General features: G+C 35.4%; 2 protein-coding genes across 2 annotated transcripts in view; one reads left to right on the top strand and one right to left on the bottom strand.

Annotated features, from left to right (window-relative positions):
- The window catches only part of FANCL (FA complementation group L), a 51,199-nt gene extending 42,083 nt beyond the window's left edge, over positions 1-9,116 (top strand). Inside the window, exons 7-13 of the mRNA XM_036262630.1 lie at positions 2,127-2,277; positions 5,846-5,929; positions 6,310-6,355; positions 6,436-6,517; positions 7,376-7,492; positions 8,599-8,670; positions 9,004-9,116. Of these exons, the coding sequence (XP_036118523.1) occupies positions 2,127-2,277; positions 5,846-5,929; positions 6,310-6,355; positions 6,436-6,517; positions 7,376-7,492; positions 8,599-8,670; positions 9,004-9,039 (588 nt within the window). The 3' untranslated portion in view covers positions 9,040-9,116. The remainder of the gene's footprint in view (positions 1-2,126; positions 2,278-5,845; positions 5,930-6,309; positions 6,356-6,435; positions 6,518-7,375; positions 7,493-8,598; positions 8,671-9,003) is intronic.
- Positions 9,117-9,314: 198 nt separating this feature from the next.
- Positions 9,315-19,675, bottom strand: part of VRK2 (VRK serine/threonine kinase 2) — an 80,567-nt gene continuing 70,206 nt past the window's right edge. The window contains exons 13-14 of the mRNA XM_036262627.1: positions 18,094-18,130; positions 9,315-9,455 (exon numbers count right to left, since the gene is read on the bottom strand). Coding sequence (XP_036118520.1) covers positions 9,424-9,455; positions 18,094-18,130 — 69 coding nt within the window. The 3' untranslated portion in view covers positions 9,315-9,423. The remainder of the gene's footprint in view (positions 9,456-18,093; positions 18,131-19,675) is intronic.

The following is a 19,675-nucleotide window of genomic DNA, read 5'->3' as shown; positions in this document are numbered from 1 at the left end:
AATAGGGCAGATAGTATCCCCTTTCACCAACATGAAAAACCAGTAGGAGGGGGAAGATTTCTTTGGGAAGATGAGATCAGCTGGGAGCAATCTGAATATGATGTGCCTATTAGATAGCCATATAAAAATCATCTATGTAGAGATGGCTGAGTAGTTCTAGAGTTTTCCATCTGGCCTAAACAAATTTGGATGTGATCATCTAACCTTGGAGTAGTAAATATACCCATGGAAAGTCTTTCAGTTTATTCTGTGTAAACACATGTATACTTACTAAAAAGTGTTCATTGCAAGCCATGATAATAACTATGGCTTTAATCCCTAACGATAATGTAAAACGAAATTTGCAAGCTACTTGTATATAATGTAGACTTAATAAATAGAATTATGATGGTCATCAGTGATTTTTTTATGTCATGTAGTTTAGTTTACTTAAATATTTAATGAACAGCATTTGCATTCTGTATTGCTATCATTTTGTGTTGCTACAATGAAAAATATCACTTTGAGAACTGCACCTAAACTGTTACTATAAAACAGGAAATTATACTATCAGGTTTGCAGAATTTAAAAAATCAACTTAATTGCAATATAAATAATGGATTTTAGGGGAATATTACTAGAGGGAAAAAACCCAGTTAGGTTGATTTGGTTTTAAGAGAGGAATTAATATGTTCAATTTTATATTTTAGATCAGGTACTGTGCAGTAAGGTAGTTGAAGTCAAGGATGGCTAGTCTGGATATGGAGATAAGAACTAGGGGATTGTTCTAATGGTACATAATAATGTTAGGGTAATAGAGTTGTCAAGAAATATATTAAAATCATTAGGTGTTAAGAGAAGAAATCTATAAGGATCACAACTGGTTTCTTATTTGGGTATGTTACAAATTGTGATGCATTTAGTGAAAAATAATAAAGCACAGCCCATAGTAAAACAAACAAACTTGTGAATTTAATTTTCTGATTTCTGGATTCTGACATCAAAACTTACAGGTAAGTATGGTATACCAGAAGAGATATTCTACTTTCAGTATTATAAATGCTTCTTTTCAGACATTAAGCTCTAGTTCCTACACCTAAACGTCTTCACTATATAAAGGTTAGAGGGGTTGAAACTGGCTCCATGAAGCTGAACCATGAATTCTTCTAAGTGTAAACCATGACTGAAGAGATGGAATGAGTGGGATTTCTTTAAGTTCATAGTACAAACAAGTTTAAGGGAGTGAATGCTTTCTTTTCATCTTACCCAGGATATATCGCATTCTTGCATTGGCTTGCATCAGTTATTTTGGATGAATGCATTGTAGTATTTTCAATGACTTTTTATGTTTTCCTTATTTGAAATAAATCATTCTTATAAAAAACTATTTTAGTTTTGATTGCTTTTTATATAAACATATTTGTAAATACTTGTATCTTTTAAACATTTTATGGGAAACTTTTGACTTTGTTTGAAATATAAATTGATTTTTAAAATCAGCGATGGCTTTAGTTCTTATCATTTAGTGAAAATGTATTTAAACCCCATAAAGGATTAATGTCTAAAATACTGAATTCAGAGATTAGCTAAAAGTTTAACATCAAAAGAGATCTTGTAATTTGTTTGATTTTGTTTTTAAAATGTAACACCTTTCATACTTTTTTTTTGCCTAATTAAGTCTGAAAACTTATTTATTCATAACTTTTAAAAGTAATTTAATTGGGTCACAAACAGTACTGCATTTAACTTGACAACTATAGCAAAAATGAAAATATTATTTTCATTCTAAAAGTGTATACATTATGTCCAATATATATTACATACATTAATAAAGTACATACATATCTTCTTGTATTATTAATTACTGACATATAATACAAAATTCATCATAAAAGTAAATATGGTTATTTTATTTCTTCCATCACCATTTATCAAAAAGGCCATTCTTTTTTGAGAACTGCACAGTCCAGTGACAAAGGAATTCTGTTCATGTTGATGGGGTTGAAGAGTTGTGAAGCAGGGGAAGTTGACTCACGTACTGGTTTTAGCTGAAATAAAACAACTTACAATTTCTAAATTTAGTTTTAAGTGAAAGTTTATCTGCAATTGATAGTGCCATTCAACTTCAGTCATCTCTCTTTTCACAGAGCTCCATCATAAGCATTCATGGTCAGTTTCTGGCAGCACTCGAATCACTGAAGACATTCTGGGACGTAATGGATGAAATTGATGAGAAGACTTGGGTCCTGGAGCCCGAGAAACCTACACGGAGTGCAACCGCACGTAGAATTGCACTAGGTAGGGAAAAGAGGCTTAATGTGTTTTTTTGTTTGTTTTAAGATATTTGATAATATTTTATAGTCCTTAGGAAAATTAATCTAAAGATGACATTGGACTCTTAGGTGAGACTTTTCTGCATGAAGTAAACTCTCAAAACTTTTTGGGATGAACTTTTTTTTTTATTACTATCTATTAAAATGTAAATATTTCAGGGGAAAAGGGCAAGTAGTGAGGTGTTTCATTATAAAAGGTGATGATCCAGTGGAAGAGCATTCAGAGATGGTATTAAATTAGCTTTTAATTAGCACCAAAATAGTGGAGCAGGTTTTTCAAAACTTACATTACTTAGGAAAAAGAACTATATTAGAAATAATGAAGTCTTCATCCATAAAACTAGAGAAGATTAGTGTGAACAAATCTGGGAATATTTTCTGAAAAAAATATAGAGAATAAAAGAACCTGAAATGAGCCATGCATGCCATTGAAAAGTAGACAAAAAGCACACAATAATAACTGAATATATTTGAAGTATTTTCTTTATTATACATATTATATTTGAAGTATTTTCTTTTTTTATTCTTAAATTTATTCCTACTTTTTTTTTAATCCTCACCTGAGGACATTTTTCTATTTTTTTGTTCAGACAGAGGGGGAAGGAGAGAGAGGGAGAGAGAAACATCAACATGAAAGGGACACATCGAGTGGTTGCCACCTGCACGACCCCACCAGGGTACGTGCCCTTGGTGGGAACCAAACCTGGGTCTCTTGGGACTGCAGGCCGATGCTCTAACCGCTGAGCAAAACCGGCCAGGGCTGAACTATTTTCTTTATTATAAATATATGGAATGAAAAAGATACATAACTGTAAATATCATCCTTTATTATCACCATATTCTCGTTACTATAAAATGATTGTTTTATATATTTCCTTACGAGTAAGCAAAACAGTTTTCAAGTTCTGCCTCTCTCAAGATTTTAGATGTTTTAAATATTTGAGTTCACAGTAAATACTATAGTTGGATGTCTAGAAGATACCTATTTATATCTTTCCTCGCCTTTTTCCTGGTCCAAATATCTATGTTGTTACAAATCATATAATCCAAAGGATATTTTGAAATTCTAATGTGAATCATATCCCAATTAGTGAGTAATTTTTATAGTTTTACCCAGGCATACTAGATTATGTTATTAGAAAAGTATAATTGTATAGCAGTTCTACAAATGGTATTGTTACCCAGTTTGTTAAAGCTAACTAACAGTATGTGATTTGGAACAATTAACAAAATTTTGGTATATTTGTGAACAACTAGATATTAAGAATGAAAATATTTTCTTCAAAGAAGTGTAGTGACTTATCTTCATGTCCCCATTAAAATAATTATTTTTATCAGGTTATGATTAAATATACTTTTTAAAAATGTTATCTTTGCCCTGGCTGGTTTGGCTCAGCGGTTGGAGCGTGGGCCTGCGGTACAGAGAGAATCGGGTTCGGTTCCCGCTAAGGGCACGTACCTCGGTTGCAGTTTGTCCCCGGCCCTGGTTGGTCGTGCGGGTGGCAGCCACTCGATGTGTCCCTTCACGTTGATATTTCTCTCTCTCTCTCTTCCTCTCTCTCCCTCCCGCTCTATCTGAACAAAAAATGGAAAAATGTCCTCAGGTGAGGATAAAAAAAAAAAAAATGTTATCTTTATTGTTCAAAGTATTATAGATGTCCTTTTTCCCCCACTGACACCTTCCTCCCTGTCTTCGCGGCACTGTTGTCTATGTCCATTGCTTATGCATCTGTGCATACAAGTGCTCTGGTTTATCTCCCCGCGCCGCCCCCCCACCCCCCCCCCCACCCCCGTGAGCTTTGTCAGTCTGTTGTCTACTTTCATGTTTCTGGATCTATGTTGTTCGTCAGCTTATTTTGTTAATTAGATTCCACAAATAAGTGAAATCATGTTATATTTGTCTTTCTCTGGCCAGAGAAAGATAAATATACTTTTTATTTCTCATTGTTCAGCAAAATCAACTTGGTTTTTATTCATTTACTCTTCTCTATGTTTACTTTTTAGACCCCCCCCCTTTTGATTTGCCTTTTTAAGATGAAGTTTTCAGCAAATTAATTGAAAGATTAGTTAATATAGACATTGTTAAGTGACAGTATTTCCTGGAGTCAGTAGATGACTTTGCTAAAGGCTAATATGAAATTTGTGTTTATGGTAAAGGATGCATTAACAAATGAGATAATAAGTTAATTTTTTGTACATCTTTTTTTCTCATTGAATGACATATTTATTTTACTTGGTTACCTTTTTGCTAGACCTGTGATAATTGTATTTATACTGTTGCCAACCTTAGCCAAAGGTTTATACACTATATTGTACAGAATTTATCGACATTTTTACCATAAAAATGAAATTTAAATTCACCTTAGACAATTATACTTTGCACCTTCAAAAAAGTAAAATTTCTGAAATTTGTACAGTACTCTAGGTACAGATAAAATTTATAAAAGAATCTAGTATCAAGTAGAAATAACTTTTTTGTAAATTCTGCAAACAGGGTTAGTTGTTTTTACTAAATGAACAATTTCAAATTTAATAGGAATTGAACCCTTTAACTTACAGGGGAAAACTTCAGATGAAACAAAATAATTCAGAAAGTATTCTTATAAACCCACATAAAACTCAAATCTTAAGCATTTTTTCTTTTTACCATTTATTGTATTTTTAGTCTATACATTTGACCGTAGTTCTATTACTTTTCAAGAAAGTCATGAAAAGTAATTTATTTATCTTTTTTTTAATCCTCACCTGAGGATATTTTTCTACTTCTCTTCAGACTGAGTGGGAGGGAGAGAGAAAGAAAGAAACATCAATATGAGAGGGACACATTGACCGGTTGCCTCCTGCACCACCCCAACCAGAGCTGGAGAAGAACGCAACTGAGGTCCGTGCCCTTGGCCGGAATAGAACCCGAGACTCATTGGTCTGTGGCTGATGCTCTACCGCTGAGCCAAACCGGCCAGGGCTTGAAAAGTAATATTAGGTATTAAATAAGCTGAGGAACATTGGAGGTAGGGAACAGACTGACAAACCTCAGAGGGAAGAGGGGTGGGGGGCGGAAGAGATAAACCAAAGAACTTAATATGCATAACTAATGGACACAGACAACAGTGCAGTGACGGCTGGGGGGCTGGAAGGTGGGGTGTCAATGGGGGGAAAAAAAGAGGGACATCTATCATACTTTCAACAATAAAGATAAAAAAATTTGATTTGTGAATTTTTGTATTAAAAATGTTCATCACTCCATAGAACCTTTTATTTAAACTTTAATAGAATTCTGACTAGGATTCTTAAGTAAATTCATTATATTAACTTATGAATTGATTCTGTTTTTTTGAAACTTAGGGTCCCCAATCTTTAGCCACAATTATAATTTCAAAATCTATTTCTTTTAATTAAATGATAATATAGTGACATATTTACCTATATGAAAAGTTTATAAAGCATTTACTCTTTCCTTGTATATACAATGAAATAAGCACCCAGCCAGACACTCCTTTATGTTTTTGTAAAAATTTTATATTCTTTTATTCTAGGGAATAATGCTTCAATACATATAGAGGTGGACCCCAGACATCCTACTATGCTTCCTGAGTGCTGCTTTCTTGGAGCTGACCATGGTGTGAGATCTCAGATTTAAATGATTTAACAGAATCATAAAATCCTTGTTTACTATTGTTAAAATGTCTCATCATTTTGAACTGTGTACTTTTGGGTTTTTAATATATTTCATTTTCTGATCAAGTAGTTAAACAAATTCTATAGTTAACAATATTATATTGTACATTTGAAAATTTTGTGAGATCTTAAAACTTTTCATCACAAGAAAAAAAAAATCTATAACTATATGTGGTGATGGATGTTAACTGGTGGTGTACACCTAAAACTGTTATATATATGTCAGTTCAAATTAGGGACAAATTGTGTGCCAAATATGGTTTTATAAAATGAGAACAACCCCTAAATTATTAAACTTTTTTTTTTATTTAAATATTTGAAGTGGTGAAACCCCTGGGAATTAAGCTGAGCAGAAACATACATTTGTGGTAGGTATCTTTGCAATAGAATTGTTACTTTTCTATGATTTTACAAATTTAATTTAAAAACATTTTTTTCATGCTTTCAGGGATCCAGAAAATACTCTTTTGCAAAATTTAAAAGATGTTTTAGAAATTGATTTTCCAGCTCGTGCTATCCTGGAAAAATCTGTAAGTTTTTTCATTGCTTTGATATTCCAAGCAGGACTGCATAATGCAAGTTAAGTGTTCTTTTAGGCACCAGAGAAAAATGAGGCTGAAAGTGAGAGAATTGGAAGATTACGACAGACTTCTGAACTGCAAGCCAGTTGCATCGAAGAACTTGTTAACCTTTGATTGGTGGTTATAAGTGTACTTTTTTCATGGTCTTCATAACAGTGAATTGATTAATGACAGACATCTTTATTATTAAAAATAGAGGGAAAGGTCCAAAGCAACTAACGAGATGTCTGGATTTTCTATCCTCTCGGCTTCTGGATGACTGAAACGAAATCCTGATGAGCTTACTCTAGGTGTTTGTGAGGATGGCAGTACCGTTTTTCAAAACTGAACAGACACCACTACACTGCAGATACACTTAGAATTGATTTTTGACAAAGCTGCTAAATTATAGACTACTAAAGTGGTTGAGATGTTTTTGTCTTTTTCCTTTAGTTACACAATTCTGAAGTTTAGTTAGTAATCCCTAGCTAATATCAGCAGTTCCTATTTTTAAACACTAGAGTGTATATTGATGTACAATATGGGAAAATTACTTAAGCCCAAACATCTTGAGACAAAAATATAATTTTTTAAATATGTCTCTGTGTATAATTTATTGGATGAAAAAGGGAGTACTCTCAAACAAATAGCTTTTAAGTGCTACACAGTACCGTGATTCTAGTTTCTATAATACAGTGCTATAGTTATCTTTATAAAAACTGTAATTATAAAAATTTAATATTGTCTATACCATATTATTCATTCTCTCTTACCTCATCTTGTATGTTTTAAACACACACAGTTATAAATATTTCTTTTCTTTTGAAGGATTTTTCTATGGATTGTGGAATCTGCTATGCCTATCAACTTGATGGTGCCATTCCTGATCAAGTGTGTGATAATTCCCAGTGTGGACAGCCTTTCCATCAAATATGCTTATATGAGGTAAAATAAAAATAACATCAGAAATATTTTTTTCAGGTAACACAACATAGGAAGAATGCACATTTGACATGTTTAGACTCTTCAAATCTATTTCAATATGATCTCTTTTGCCATTGGCTCCGGCATTACTAGTTCATTCCAGATGTCCATGTGCTTCATTTCTTCATGTTTTTTCATAAGTGAAGAAATGTCCTAAAATATCCAGAATATATTTATGGACTACTACTGACACACACATTGATGGAACATTGGAATCTTTCAGTAAATAACTCGTGTAACGATATGCAGACTCATCCGGTTGGGAGTAGTGGTGGCAATAAGATGAAAGAGAACTAGCACTATGGAGCATCTATTACTTTTCAGGCTAGATTTAAGTATAGAATAAATGTAATAATCTTACTTTGATATTGAGAACACATTTTGTGACCGGAGTATCTCACAGCACTCTTAGTCAGTGACACTGCCTTTAAGTGAAGTCTGCTTTCATTCACTCGGTATAGCAGTCATATTAGGGCACAGTTCACACATTATAAACTATATGTACATCAGTATACAAAACACCTTGCAGTTGTCTGGTGCATTCGATTCTGAGTTCTCCCTGGTATCACTACCTGATTTTTGTGATTAGATCTAGTAGTTAGTGCTGTCTGCATTTTAACAAGGGAGAACTGAGGTTGAGATGCCAGTTTACCTTACATAAAATCATAAAATATCAGTTCTAATGATAGAGATCTTAAGGGGACATGTGCTTTCTTTTATAAAAATGAATATTTAATTTTTAAAAATGAACTGTCTCATGCTTGTAATTAATGGTTGAGAATTAATATCTAAATTTTCAAGAGCCTATGGTATCTTTCACATATTAGTTCTTAATTTGTGATTAATATATTTAGGTAGGTCCCCCATCACCTGTATGCATTATTTTTGTGTGTTTCGGGGGCCTGTAATTTGGTTATACACCAGTGTTAATTCAGCACATCAGTAGTTTGGAATTGGCTCAGAAAATGTTCCCCTTACTCTTGCAAAAGAAAATTAAGAAGGTAGACTTCTGGAGTGTCCGTAAGCATGCTAACCCTGTTCCCTTTATCTCCCTTTAAAACTGTCAGTGGTTGAGAGGACTACAGACTAGTAGACAGAGTTTTAACATCTTGTTTGGTGAATGTCCATATTGTAGTAAGGTAAGTAATCATTTCATAAAATCCCTTAGCTTTTAGTTGTGTGTTTTAGAAGATATCTATATACCAGCTTATCTAAAACTTTTTGAGGTGTAACTTATGTACTTAAAAAGGAAGTTTCTGTAAGATAAATTGTCCCTATAAATAACATTTTAATTTTCAAATTGCTCCTTTGATAAAAGAGGTTAACCCCCTTTTTTAGAATGACCCTTTTTAAAATTTTCTGGGTGATCTGAAACTTCAGTAGTTTCCAAACTGTATCATGACACCATTTCTAGTATAAAACAAGAATGTTCACAAACTTACTGTGTCAAATGCATTCTCTCTTTTTATAAGCCAATTACCTTGAAAATGTCTGGGAGGAAGCCCTGAAATAAGAATTTTAACATTTCTGTGAAGAACTGGAACTTGAAAAACTGCCAAAAAGATTTTGTTTGATACATTCAGAGAAAATATAAAGCAAGACCTACTAATATCAGAAGAAAAAGAATGGTGAAGCCATAATAATATACATCTGCCTTTGACTCTTCACTAAGGGTAAACTGGGAAATTGCAGGCCAAAAGCCTGTGGTACTTTCTAAGTCTGTGATTCCCATACCAGCTGTAGAGGCGCATGTGTACCAAGGTGGACATCTTGACTTGTTGAATGTCTGTGGACTTGTAAAATCTTGATGGGGTTCATAAAATGAGTTGGGGAACTGCATAAAGCTGTCTTTTTGCGGAGAACGTCTTACTGCATTCAAAAATTCTTGCAACTCAGAATATTTTTGTCTTCTCCTTGTGCTTTCCTATGGGAAAATACATATATACTGTGTTAGATTTGAGTTATTTATTTTACCTGAGAAGTTATTTTTAGATCCTGGATATTAGTTTATAAAGTGCTTACAAGCATCCAACAGTCAAATATAGTTAATTTGATTGGTTCTCTTAACTTATAATCCAAAAATAAGAATATGAAAACTGAATTTTCTTGGCAAGACCAAAAAAAACACAACATTTAATCTTATGGGCATCAGATAGTTATCAATGACCAAGAAGCTTTCTAATTATGACTATTATAGTGATTACTATAGAGATTCTAGGGAAGCAAGATGGCTGCGCACCCCCTGAATGAAGTGGGCTCTGGAGGTTGACACTTTCCTATAACAGACCTCAAGACACCTGCTTAATATCTTTATTTGTCCAGAAAGTTGATCTAAGAAAAGATGCTCACTCTTACCTCCTAGCAAAAAAGGAAACAAGCTTTTACAGTGTCAAACCCGAATGCCTAGAAGCATACAACAAAATTTGTCAAGAAGTGTGGCCCAAGATAAACCCTTGTACTTTGGTGAGGACTTGGAACATGTGTTATGGCAAGCAGGGTAACTAACTTGAAACTATTCTAACGAAGTCACACTGATACAGTTTTCCTAAAGTTCTGTCTGCTTAGTTTGCTACAGGCAAAATAAATGAATAGTAATTTCACTGGGTCAATAATATAGTATTGTTCTTCCACAAAGAAAAAGAAATATGCCATCTAACATTTTTAAAGGCTGAGAGCCACAGGTAAGTTAACTTCAGCAGCATCTATATATAACTTAAATGTGGAAGTGGATGATATTCCCAGCTAGATAAGAACAAAAGTCAAACTACTAAAATTTCAGGACAGAAACACGTGTATAACCTATGCATCTCTTTAAGCAACAACAAATGCTATCAAATGGGAAGCTACTCAAAGGATTTAACCACCAGTTGTCTCCTACTTTAGTGAGAGATCTGATTGGGATAGTCTGTGGCATAGGTTAGAAATCCAGCTCATTGGCTAACACCTTGTTTTGTGAATAAAGTTTTATTGGAACACAGCCACACCCTTATTTTATTTTTTTGTGTATTGGCTATTTTACAATGACTGGACCTTAAGCCTAAAATAATACTGTCTGGCCCTTTAAGAAAAAGTCTGCTGGGCCCTGGTCTATGGTGTTCTTTTTCAAACATTAAAAAGCATACAAGTCATTTTGGGATCTTAAGATGCAGATCTCATTCAGAAGGTATAAGAAGGGACCTTAGATTCTGTGTTCCTAAGAAGCCCCAGGTGATGGCAGTGCAGCTGAACGGCATCAAACACTTTGAGTAGCACGGGCTTAAGGTACCCAATAATTTATTCTGCTAGGCCAGTGGTTCTCAACCTGGGAACATTTTGTCTCAGGGACATTTAGCAATTTCTAGAGACATTTTGGGTTGTCATGACTGGGAAGAGAACTCTTGGCATCTACTAGATAAAGTCCATTGACAGCAAAGAGGCAGCACCCCACAGCCTCCTAACTGGAAAGCACTGCTCTCAGGAACTAGCAGAACGACAAGGGAAAATCAGCAAGGCTATAAAAGAAAACTGATACCATAAACCAATGAGATCTAACTGATATTTACAGAGCACTGCACCCCAGAACAGGAGAAATACATGTTCTTTTCAACTGCAATCAGAACATTGCCCTGGCTGGTTTGGCTCAGCGGTTAGAGCGTCAGACCACGGACCAGAGTCCCGGGTTTGGTTCCCACTAAGGGCACATACCTCAGTTGCAGTTTGTCCCCAGCCCCAGATGGGGCCGTGTGGGTGGCAGCCGGTCAATGTGTCTCTTTCACATCGATTTTTCTCTCTTCCTCCTTCTCTCCCTCCTGCTCTATCTGAAGACAAATGCAAAAAAAAAAGAAAACATTCATCAAGATAGACTATCCTAGGTCATAAAATAAACCTTAACAAATTTAAAACAAAATTATACAAATTATGTTCTCAGACAATATAAATTAGAGCTCACTTAACCGATAACAGAAATATCTAATAACCAAGGCATCACAAAAGAAGTCTCAAGGAAAAGTTCAAAATGTCTTGAACTAAACAAAATAAAAATAAACTATATAAGGATTCATGGGATATAGTTAAAATGGGGCTTAGCAGTACATTTATAGAATTAAATGCTTATATTAGAGAAAAATGAAGGGTTCAAATCAATAGCTTAACCATCCACCTAAACTGGAAAAAGGAAAATAAGCCAAAATCAAGCTGAAAGAAATAAAAGGGAAATCTCCAAGCACTTGAAAATTTAAAAACACTTGTCTGAATGGATCAAAGAGACCCAAGAGAAACTTAAAAATATATTGAACTGAATAAATATATATCAAAATATGTGAGACATGGTTAACACAGTGCTAGAAGGGAAATCTATAATACTAAATACCTATATTGGAAAGGAAGAAAAGTCTTAATTCAATAATTGAGACTTAAGTTTCCACTTCAAGAAACTAGAAAAAGAGAAAATAAATCCAAGAGCAGAAATCAATGAAATTGACAACAGGGAAAAAGGGGAAAATCAAACATTCAAAAGCTGATTCTGCGAAAAGACCAATAAAATTGAAAACTTGACTAAAAAAACCCAAAAAAACAATATACAACCAATAGCTGGAAAAAATACTACTACAGAATCCATAGTATTTAAAGGGCATAAATAAGGCAATACTATGAATAATTCTAAACATAAAAATATGACAGCTTAGATTAAATGGAACAATTCTTAGAAAACCACATATGATAAAAAATAACTCAAGATAAAATAGATTAGGAGGGTAAACTGGTCAGCAGGCCAAATCTTATGCACAACCTGTTTTTGTAGAGCCTACCAACTAAGAGTGGTTTTTTTCATTTTAAATGGTAGGAAAAAATAATTTGTGACACTTGAAAATTAAATGTAATTCAAATTTCAGTGCCATAAATAGAGTTTTGTTGGAATCAGCTACACTCGCTTGTTTATGTATTGTGTTATGATGCTTTTGTGCTACATTGCAGAGTTACTGAATAGTTGTGACGGGCCACATGACCTATAAAACCTATTTTCTTTCTGTCTCTACAGAAAATTTGGCCAACTCTAGAAATAGATCATCTGCACAATCTTAGTAAAGAAATTTAATTCATAGCTAAAAAAGAAAATAAATCTCTAGGCCCAGATGGTTTCTCTAGAGAATTCTCTAAAATATTAAAACAAACAAACAAACAAAAAACAACCAATTCTACTCATTCTCTTCTAGAAATTAAAGGAAAATTTGTCAACTCATGTTATGAAGCCACTGTTACCCTGATACCAAAAGCAGACACAGACAGTAGAATAAAAAGGAAACTACAGATCAATACTCCTCATGAACAGATACAAAAGTCCTCAACAAAATACCAGAAAATTGAATCCAACAACACATGAAAAGAACAAGACACCATGACCAGGTGGGCTTGATTTGAGAAATATAAGCCTAGTTCAATATTCAAACACTAATCAATGTCATCCACCATGTTAATACTTTAAAGATGAAAAATCATATGATCATATTAACTGATACAGGAAAAGCATTTGACAAAATCCAATATCCATTTCATAATTGTCAATATACTAGAAATATAATCAACTTGACCATAAATAGCTACTTAAAATCTACATCTACCATACTAAATGGTAAAAGGCAAAATACTGAAAACTCACATGTTCTTCAACACTAAATTCATACTTTAGAATACCACTTAGCAATAAAAATGAAGTATTGATAACGTGCCAAAACATGGATGTATCTCAAGGACATTATGGTGAATGAAATGAAGCCTCTCTCAACCAGTTACATAGTACATAGTTTGATTTAGATGACATGCTCAAAATGACAAAATTATAGTGATGGGGAGGGTGTGCTATAAAGCAACGTGAGGAGGTCTCATGACTGGTGTTTAATCTATACACGTAAAAAATTTCCCAGGGCCCTGCCCTAGTGACTCGGTTAGTTGGAGCATCGTCCTGTACACCAAACGGTTTTGGGTTCAATCCCTGATCGGGGCATTGTATGGGTCGCAACTGGTTGATGTCTCTCCTTCACATCGATACTTCTTTCTAAAAATCAATAAAAGCACATCCTCTCGTGAGGATTTTAAAACTATTTCACAGGAACGTACACACAAGTGACCAAACTAGTGACCAAATAAGGTCTGAATTTTATAGTAGACCATAGCAATTCCTGGTATTGAAAATCACACTCTGGTTATATAAGATGATTTAATTAGGGGAAGCTGGTGAAGAGTACATGGGAATTCTGTATTATTTTTACAATTGCTGAGTCTACAATTACTTCAAAGTAAAATGCCAAAAAAGTAAATTAAAATAAAATACAGGCTTCAAGTCAAGATGGTGGAGTAGTTAACCGTCTGTGTTCGCCTCACCCACAACCACATCAAAATTACAAGTAAACACAGAACCACCATCACGGAGAACTTCCTGAAATCTAGATGAAAGGAATCCTGTAACTGAACACGAAGAAGCCATGTGGAGACTGGTAGAAGGGGTGGAGGCGCAGGACTGGTCCCTCACCGACAGTTAAAACTCAGCGCTGTTAGGTCCCCCTGAGGAGTGAGGGATCCCACCTCCAAACCAGGCCCCCAAACCAGGGTCAGGTGCTGGGAAAATAGGTCCCCATAACTCTGGCTGTGAATGCCAGCAGAGAGGTGGCTGAGGAAGATGAGGACGTCTGGAGTCCCAGCTGTTTCTTTTAAAGGGCCTGCACACATGGACCCACTTGGAATCACTGGCTCTGAGCTCCAGCACTGGGCAGCAGCTTGAAAGATGCCAGGGACATAAGGAAGGAACTGAACTATCTGGCTTCAGGGTGAGGGCTGGAGGGGCAGCTTTCTCCCGGACAGAAGTGCTGGCAGAAGCAACCCTTCCTTCGTAGAACCCTCCACCCACTTTACTCCACATGCAGGCGGGAGCCATATCTGGGTCTCCATCAACCTGCCTAACAGCATTCGCCTTGCCCCAGTGATTGCCTGACACCTCCCCCCACCCAACTCTCATGCCCACCCAAGCAGCTTCCAGCGACATACTACTGGCCTGTCTTGACTCATGCTGAAGATGGTCCTAAAATCTCCCTAAGGTTCACAAACCCAAACAAGCAACATCTGGCCCCGAGGTTCCCCATACTTCTTGCTAAGCAGCCCCAAGCCCAGCACAAGTGTCAACCATCTGCAGATCATGGTAGCTAATACTAAGCGGCCCTGAGCAGGGCACAGGCAGGGGGTGACCTTGGCCTGCACAAGTACCACTCCCAAGAGAGGCCATATGGGAGGGGTGTTGGGAAGATGGGTGAAAAGGTGGAAGGGATTAAGATGTACAAATTGGCAGTTACGGAAACAGCAACAGGGATGTAAAGTACAGCTCAAGAAATATAGTTGACAATAATGTAATAACTAGGTATGGTGTCAGACGGGTGCTAGACTTATCAGGATGGTAAGTGATATAAATGTCTAATCACTATGTTGTATACCTGAAAGTAAGACCGGGTGGGGCAAAAGTAGGTCTAAGTTGACAGTATATGAAACATGTTTACTCTTGTATTATTATTAATGATTGTATTATTTTCCAAACAACTGCAAACCGACTTAGCTCCACCCTGTATAATACTGTTGTCAACTATAATTGAAAAGTAAAAATTAAAAAAATATGTAACAGTATTAAATATGCATCTAACAGAACATCAAAATTTATGAAGCAAAAACTCATAGAACCAAAAGAAAAAATAGACGAATCCACAATTACAGTTGAAGATTTTAAAATTCCTTTGTCATTAAGTGATGAAACAGTAGAACAGAATTAAACAAAAACAGGACAGAAGATTTAAACACTATCAAACAATTTAAATGTATAGAATAGCATAGCTCCAACTTCAGAAGACACATTTTTTTTTTATCCTCACCCAAGGACATTTTTCCATTTTTTATTCAGATAGAGCGGGAAGGAGAGAGAGGAAGAGAGAGAGAGAAACATCGACGTGAAAGGGACACATCGACTGGCCGCCACCCGCACCACACAACCAGGGCCGGAGACAAACTGCAGCCAAGGTACATGCCCTTAGCGGGAACCGAACCCGGGTCTCTGTGGACCACAGGCTGACCCTCTAACCGCTGAGCCAAACTGGCCAGCGCCAGAAGGCACATTCTTTACAAGTACACAAGGAACATTCACCAAGTTAGGCCTTCTGGGCCATAACACAAGTTCTAATGAATTTTAAAGAACAGCAATAATACATTATGTATTAGAAAACAGTAACAAAAAGATAACCTGGAAATCTCAAAAATATTTAGGGATTAAATAACATACTTCTAAGTAATCCATGGGTCAAAGAATAAGCAAGGGAAATTAGAAAGTATGTAACTGAACAAAAATGAAAACATGTAAAAATTTATGGAAAACAGCTAAAGCACTGCTTAAACATGTATAGTTTTATATTTTAGAAATGGAAAAAAGTTTAAATCAATTATTTAAGCTTTCATTATGAAGCTTGAAAGAAAAGAACAAATTAAACCTAAAATAAGTAGAAGAAAGGACATGATAAAGAATGGATATTAATGTAACAGAAATCAGATCAATAGTAGATAAATCAACAAGTCCATACTTTGGTTATTTGAAAAGATCAATACAAATGATAGGCATCTAGTTAGATTTTATATATATGTAAAAAAAGACAAAAGAAGAAACATTGAGTCACCATTATCCGGAGTAAAAGGGGACAAGATATCAATGTGGATACTGAAGATGTTAAAATAAGAAGAAGAAAATATCATGAATTACATATTGATGACAAAATGACAACTTAGATGAGATGGACAAATTCCTTGAAAGATACAAACTACCAACACTGACACAAGAAGAAAATCTGATGATCACTATATCTGTCATAAAGAGTAAATTCATAATTTACAACTTTCCTACAACAGAACTCTAGAACCAGTCGGTTTTCTTACTAAATTTTATCAAACACATAAAAGACAAATCTTACTAAAACATTTCCGGAAATATACTTCCAACTCATATAACAATCTGAGAATAAAACCACACAAGTATATATATTAAGAGAAAAGTACATTATAGACCAGTATCTCTCATCAGTGTAGACTTAAAATCCTTAATGGAATAATAGTAAATCGACTTCAGCATGACAACATGTCATGACTAAGTGGGGTTTATCATTCAAAAAGTTAACATTCAAAAATCAATGTAATTCCTTACACCAGTAAAGGAGAAAAATCATATGATCATTTCAGTAGACCCATAAAAAACATTTAATACCCATTTATGACTTAAATTTATATCCAACAAACTACAAATATAATAAAATTTCCTGATAAGGGCATTTAGGAAGAACCTACAGCTAACATCACACTGGTGAAAGAATGCTTTCCCTGTAGGATCAGGAACAGAAGCATGTATGCTCACTCTCACTACTTCTAATCAATGTATTATTAGAGGTCCTTGCAGGTGTAGAAGTAAAACGCTATTCACAAACATGATTGAGTATGTAGAAAATCCTAATAATTTACAAAAAAAAAAAAAAAAGCTACTAGAACTAATAAGTGGATTTAGGAACACTCAAAGACACCAGGTCAATATACAAAATCAATTGTATTTCTATATACAAGCAACAAATAACTTCTTTATTGGAAATTGAAATTTTCTGAATTTGAAATTTTTAAAAAATGACATTTACAATAGGATCAAAATATAAAATATTTAAAGGTAACTTTAATGAAATATGTGTAAAATATCCACACTGAAAATTACAAAACACTGCCCAGCTGGTGTGACTCAGTGGTTGAGTGTCGACCCATACACCAAGAGGTTGCTGGTTCAATTCTTGGTCAGGGCACATGCCCAGGTTGTGGGCCCGATCCCCAGTGGGGGGCATGCAGGAGGCAGCCAATCGATCATCTCTCTCATCAGTGTTTCTCTCTCTCTCCCCCCCCCCCATCTCTCTCAAATCAATAAAGAAAAACAATTTTTTTTTTAACTACGAAACACTGTTGAGAGAAATGACAGATCTATATAAATGGAGAGAAGTATCAGGTTCATGCACTGGAGGACTCAGTGTTGGGATTTCAGTTCCTCCTAAACCGACCTTTAGATTTCGTGTAGTCTCCATCAAAATCCCATTTTGCTTATTAGAGTATATTGACAAGCTGGTTCTTAAATTTTGGGGAGGAAACCAGGACCTAGTCTGGCCCAGCCATTTTTGCAGACGAGGAAGGGCTGAGGACTTGCACTCCCTGATCAGAGCTGGCTGTGTCAGGGCAGCAGCTGGCACGGTGTGGACTGATGGCGAGGGCAGACAGACTGACGGGAGAGAAAGTCCAGAGATGGACTCACACTTATCCCGTCGGCTGACTTGAAAAAGTCTCCCAAAAAATTTTATTAGGAAAAGGAAAATCTTTTTAACAAATGGTGCCGGGACAACTGGCTTTCTATCTGGGAAAGAACGAATCTCAACCCCTAGCTCACACCATAAACAGTGATTGATTTGAGATAGTTCATAGACCCAACATGAAAGCTAAATCAATAAGCCTTCTAAAAATATATATGTAAATAGCAAAATTACCTTGTGACCTTGATGCAGACAAAGGTTTCTTAGGTTTCTTTACCCAAAAAAAAAAAAATTTAAAGGAAAAAATTAGTTAATGGAATTTCAAATAAAAATAACAAGTAGCTTCTGCTCATCAAAGACACTGTTAAGTGACAGCTGTCAGAGGGGTGGGGACAAGAAGGTGACGAAAGAAGGTGAAGGGTATATATGCATAATCCATAGACACCGACAGCAAGGTGGGGTTGGCCAGAGGGAAGGTGGGGCAGGGGCTGGGTGAAGGCGGGCAAAGGGGGGGCAAAATGGGGACATCTGTAATAGTGTCAGCAATTTAAAAAAGACACTTAAATAAATAGGGAGGCTGCACCCTAAGGAGAAGTTATTATCTACAATATAAAGGACAGGAAACTTATATGTGAAATACATAAAGAAGCCTTACAACTCAGTAATAAAATGACAAATAAAAGTGGATGAAAACATTTAAAAAACACTTCACAAAGGAAGGTATATGAATGGGCATTTAACACATGAAAAGGTGCTCAAAATTATTAGTCATCAGGTAAGTGATAATTAGAATCACCATGAGATACTAACACACACGTTGGGATGGTGAAAATAAAATGATTGATATCATCAAATGTTTGGAAGATGTGGAATGGCTGGAACTCTTGTCCATTACTGGTGGAAGTATAAAATGGGAACTATTTGTCAGCTTTTCAGAAAGTTGAATATGTGTTTGGCCTACAATCCAGCAATTCCACCTCTCAGGAAAAACAATACCATAGCAGGACTTGTGTCAGAATGTTTATAGCAACTATACTTGTGGCTAGAGCCAGGGAGCCCTGGTGTCCATTAGTAAGATGATATGTGAATTATGGTAAAATTGTACAATGGAGTACTTACTGTTCAACAAGAAAGAGAGAAAATTACTAATACATGCAACATTGTGGATAACTCAAAAAACACACTGAGTGAAAGCCAGACACAAAAGAATGCATACTGTATGACTACATGTATGTGAAATTCTAGAAGAGGCAAAACTAATCTAGTGATGCGAATCAGAGTATCAAAACTGTGGTTGTCTCTGAGGGAAAGGGACTGACTGAGGAAGGAAACAAACCACTTTCTGGAGTGATAACATCTGTACACATCACACTGTCATCCCAATGAAAATGACTTGGTTTCTCTGCTTGGAACCTGGGCATCAGCATTTGTATAGTCCCTCCCCACTCCCATACACAGCTAATTCTGGTGCACAGTAAGGGTTGAAAAAGCACCCTCAAGAATTGACTCTATTTTGTCACCAAGCAATATATGTCTAATTTTACAAGTAGAAACTATAAGATATGACCATTTGAAGTAGATTCCTCATAATTAAAAAAGTGATGCTGCTATTATTTTGTAAGAGAATAAATGCAAAAGATTCCTGTTAGTACAAAAAAAAGCCTCCTTCTCTCTGGATAAACGTGTATGCTTACTGGCTGGAGAAGGAATGCCTGACTGGTATGCCTCTGAGTTTTGCCTTGGCTGCCAAGAAGTTCAGAGCCAAATTCAGGGCTCAGTTTAGTGATTAACATCCCAGCTGCCAGATATACCAATT

The sequence above is a fragment of the Molossus molossus genome, unplaced genomic scaffold, assembly GCF_014108415.1.
Source record: "Molossus molossus isolate mMolMol1 unplaced genomic scaffold, mMolMol1.p scaffold_m16_p_15, whole genome shotgun sequence".
Classification (NCBI taxonomy): Eukaryota; Metazoa; Chordata; class Mammalia; order Chiroptera; family Molossidae; genus Molossus; species Molossus molossus.
The sequence above is the reverse complement of the archived record's forward strand: the minus strand, read 5'-3'. Positions and strand labels throughout refer to the sequence as shown.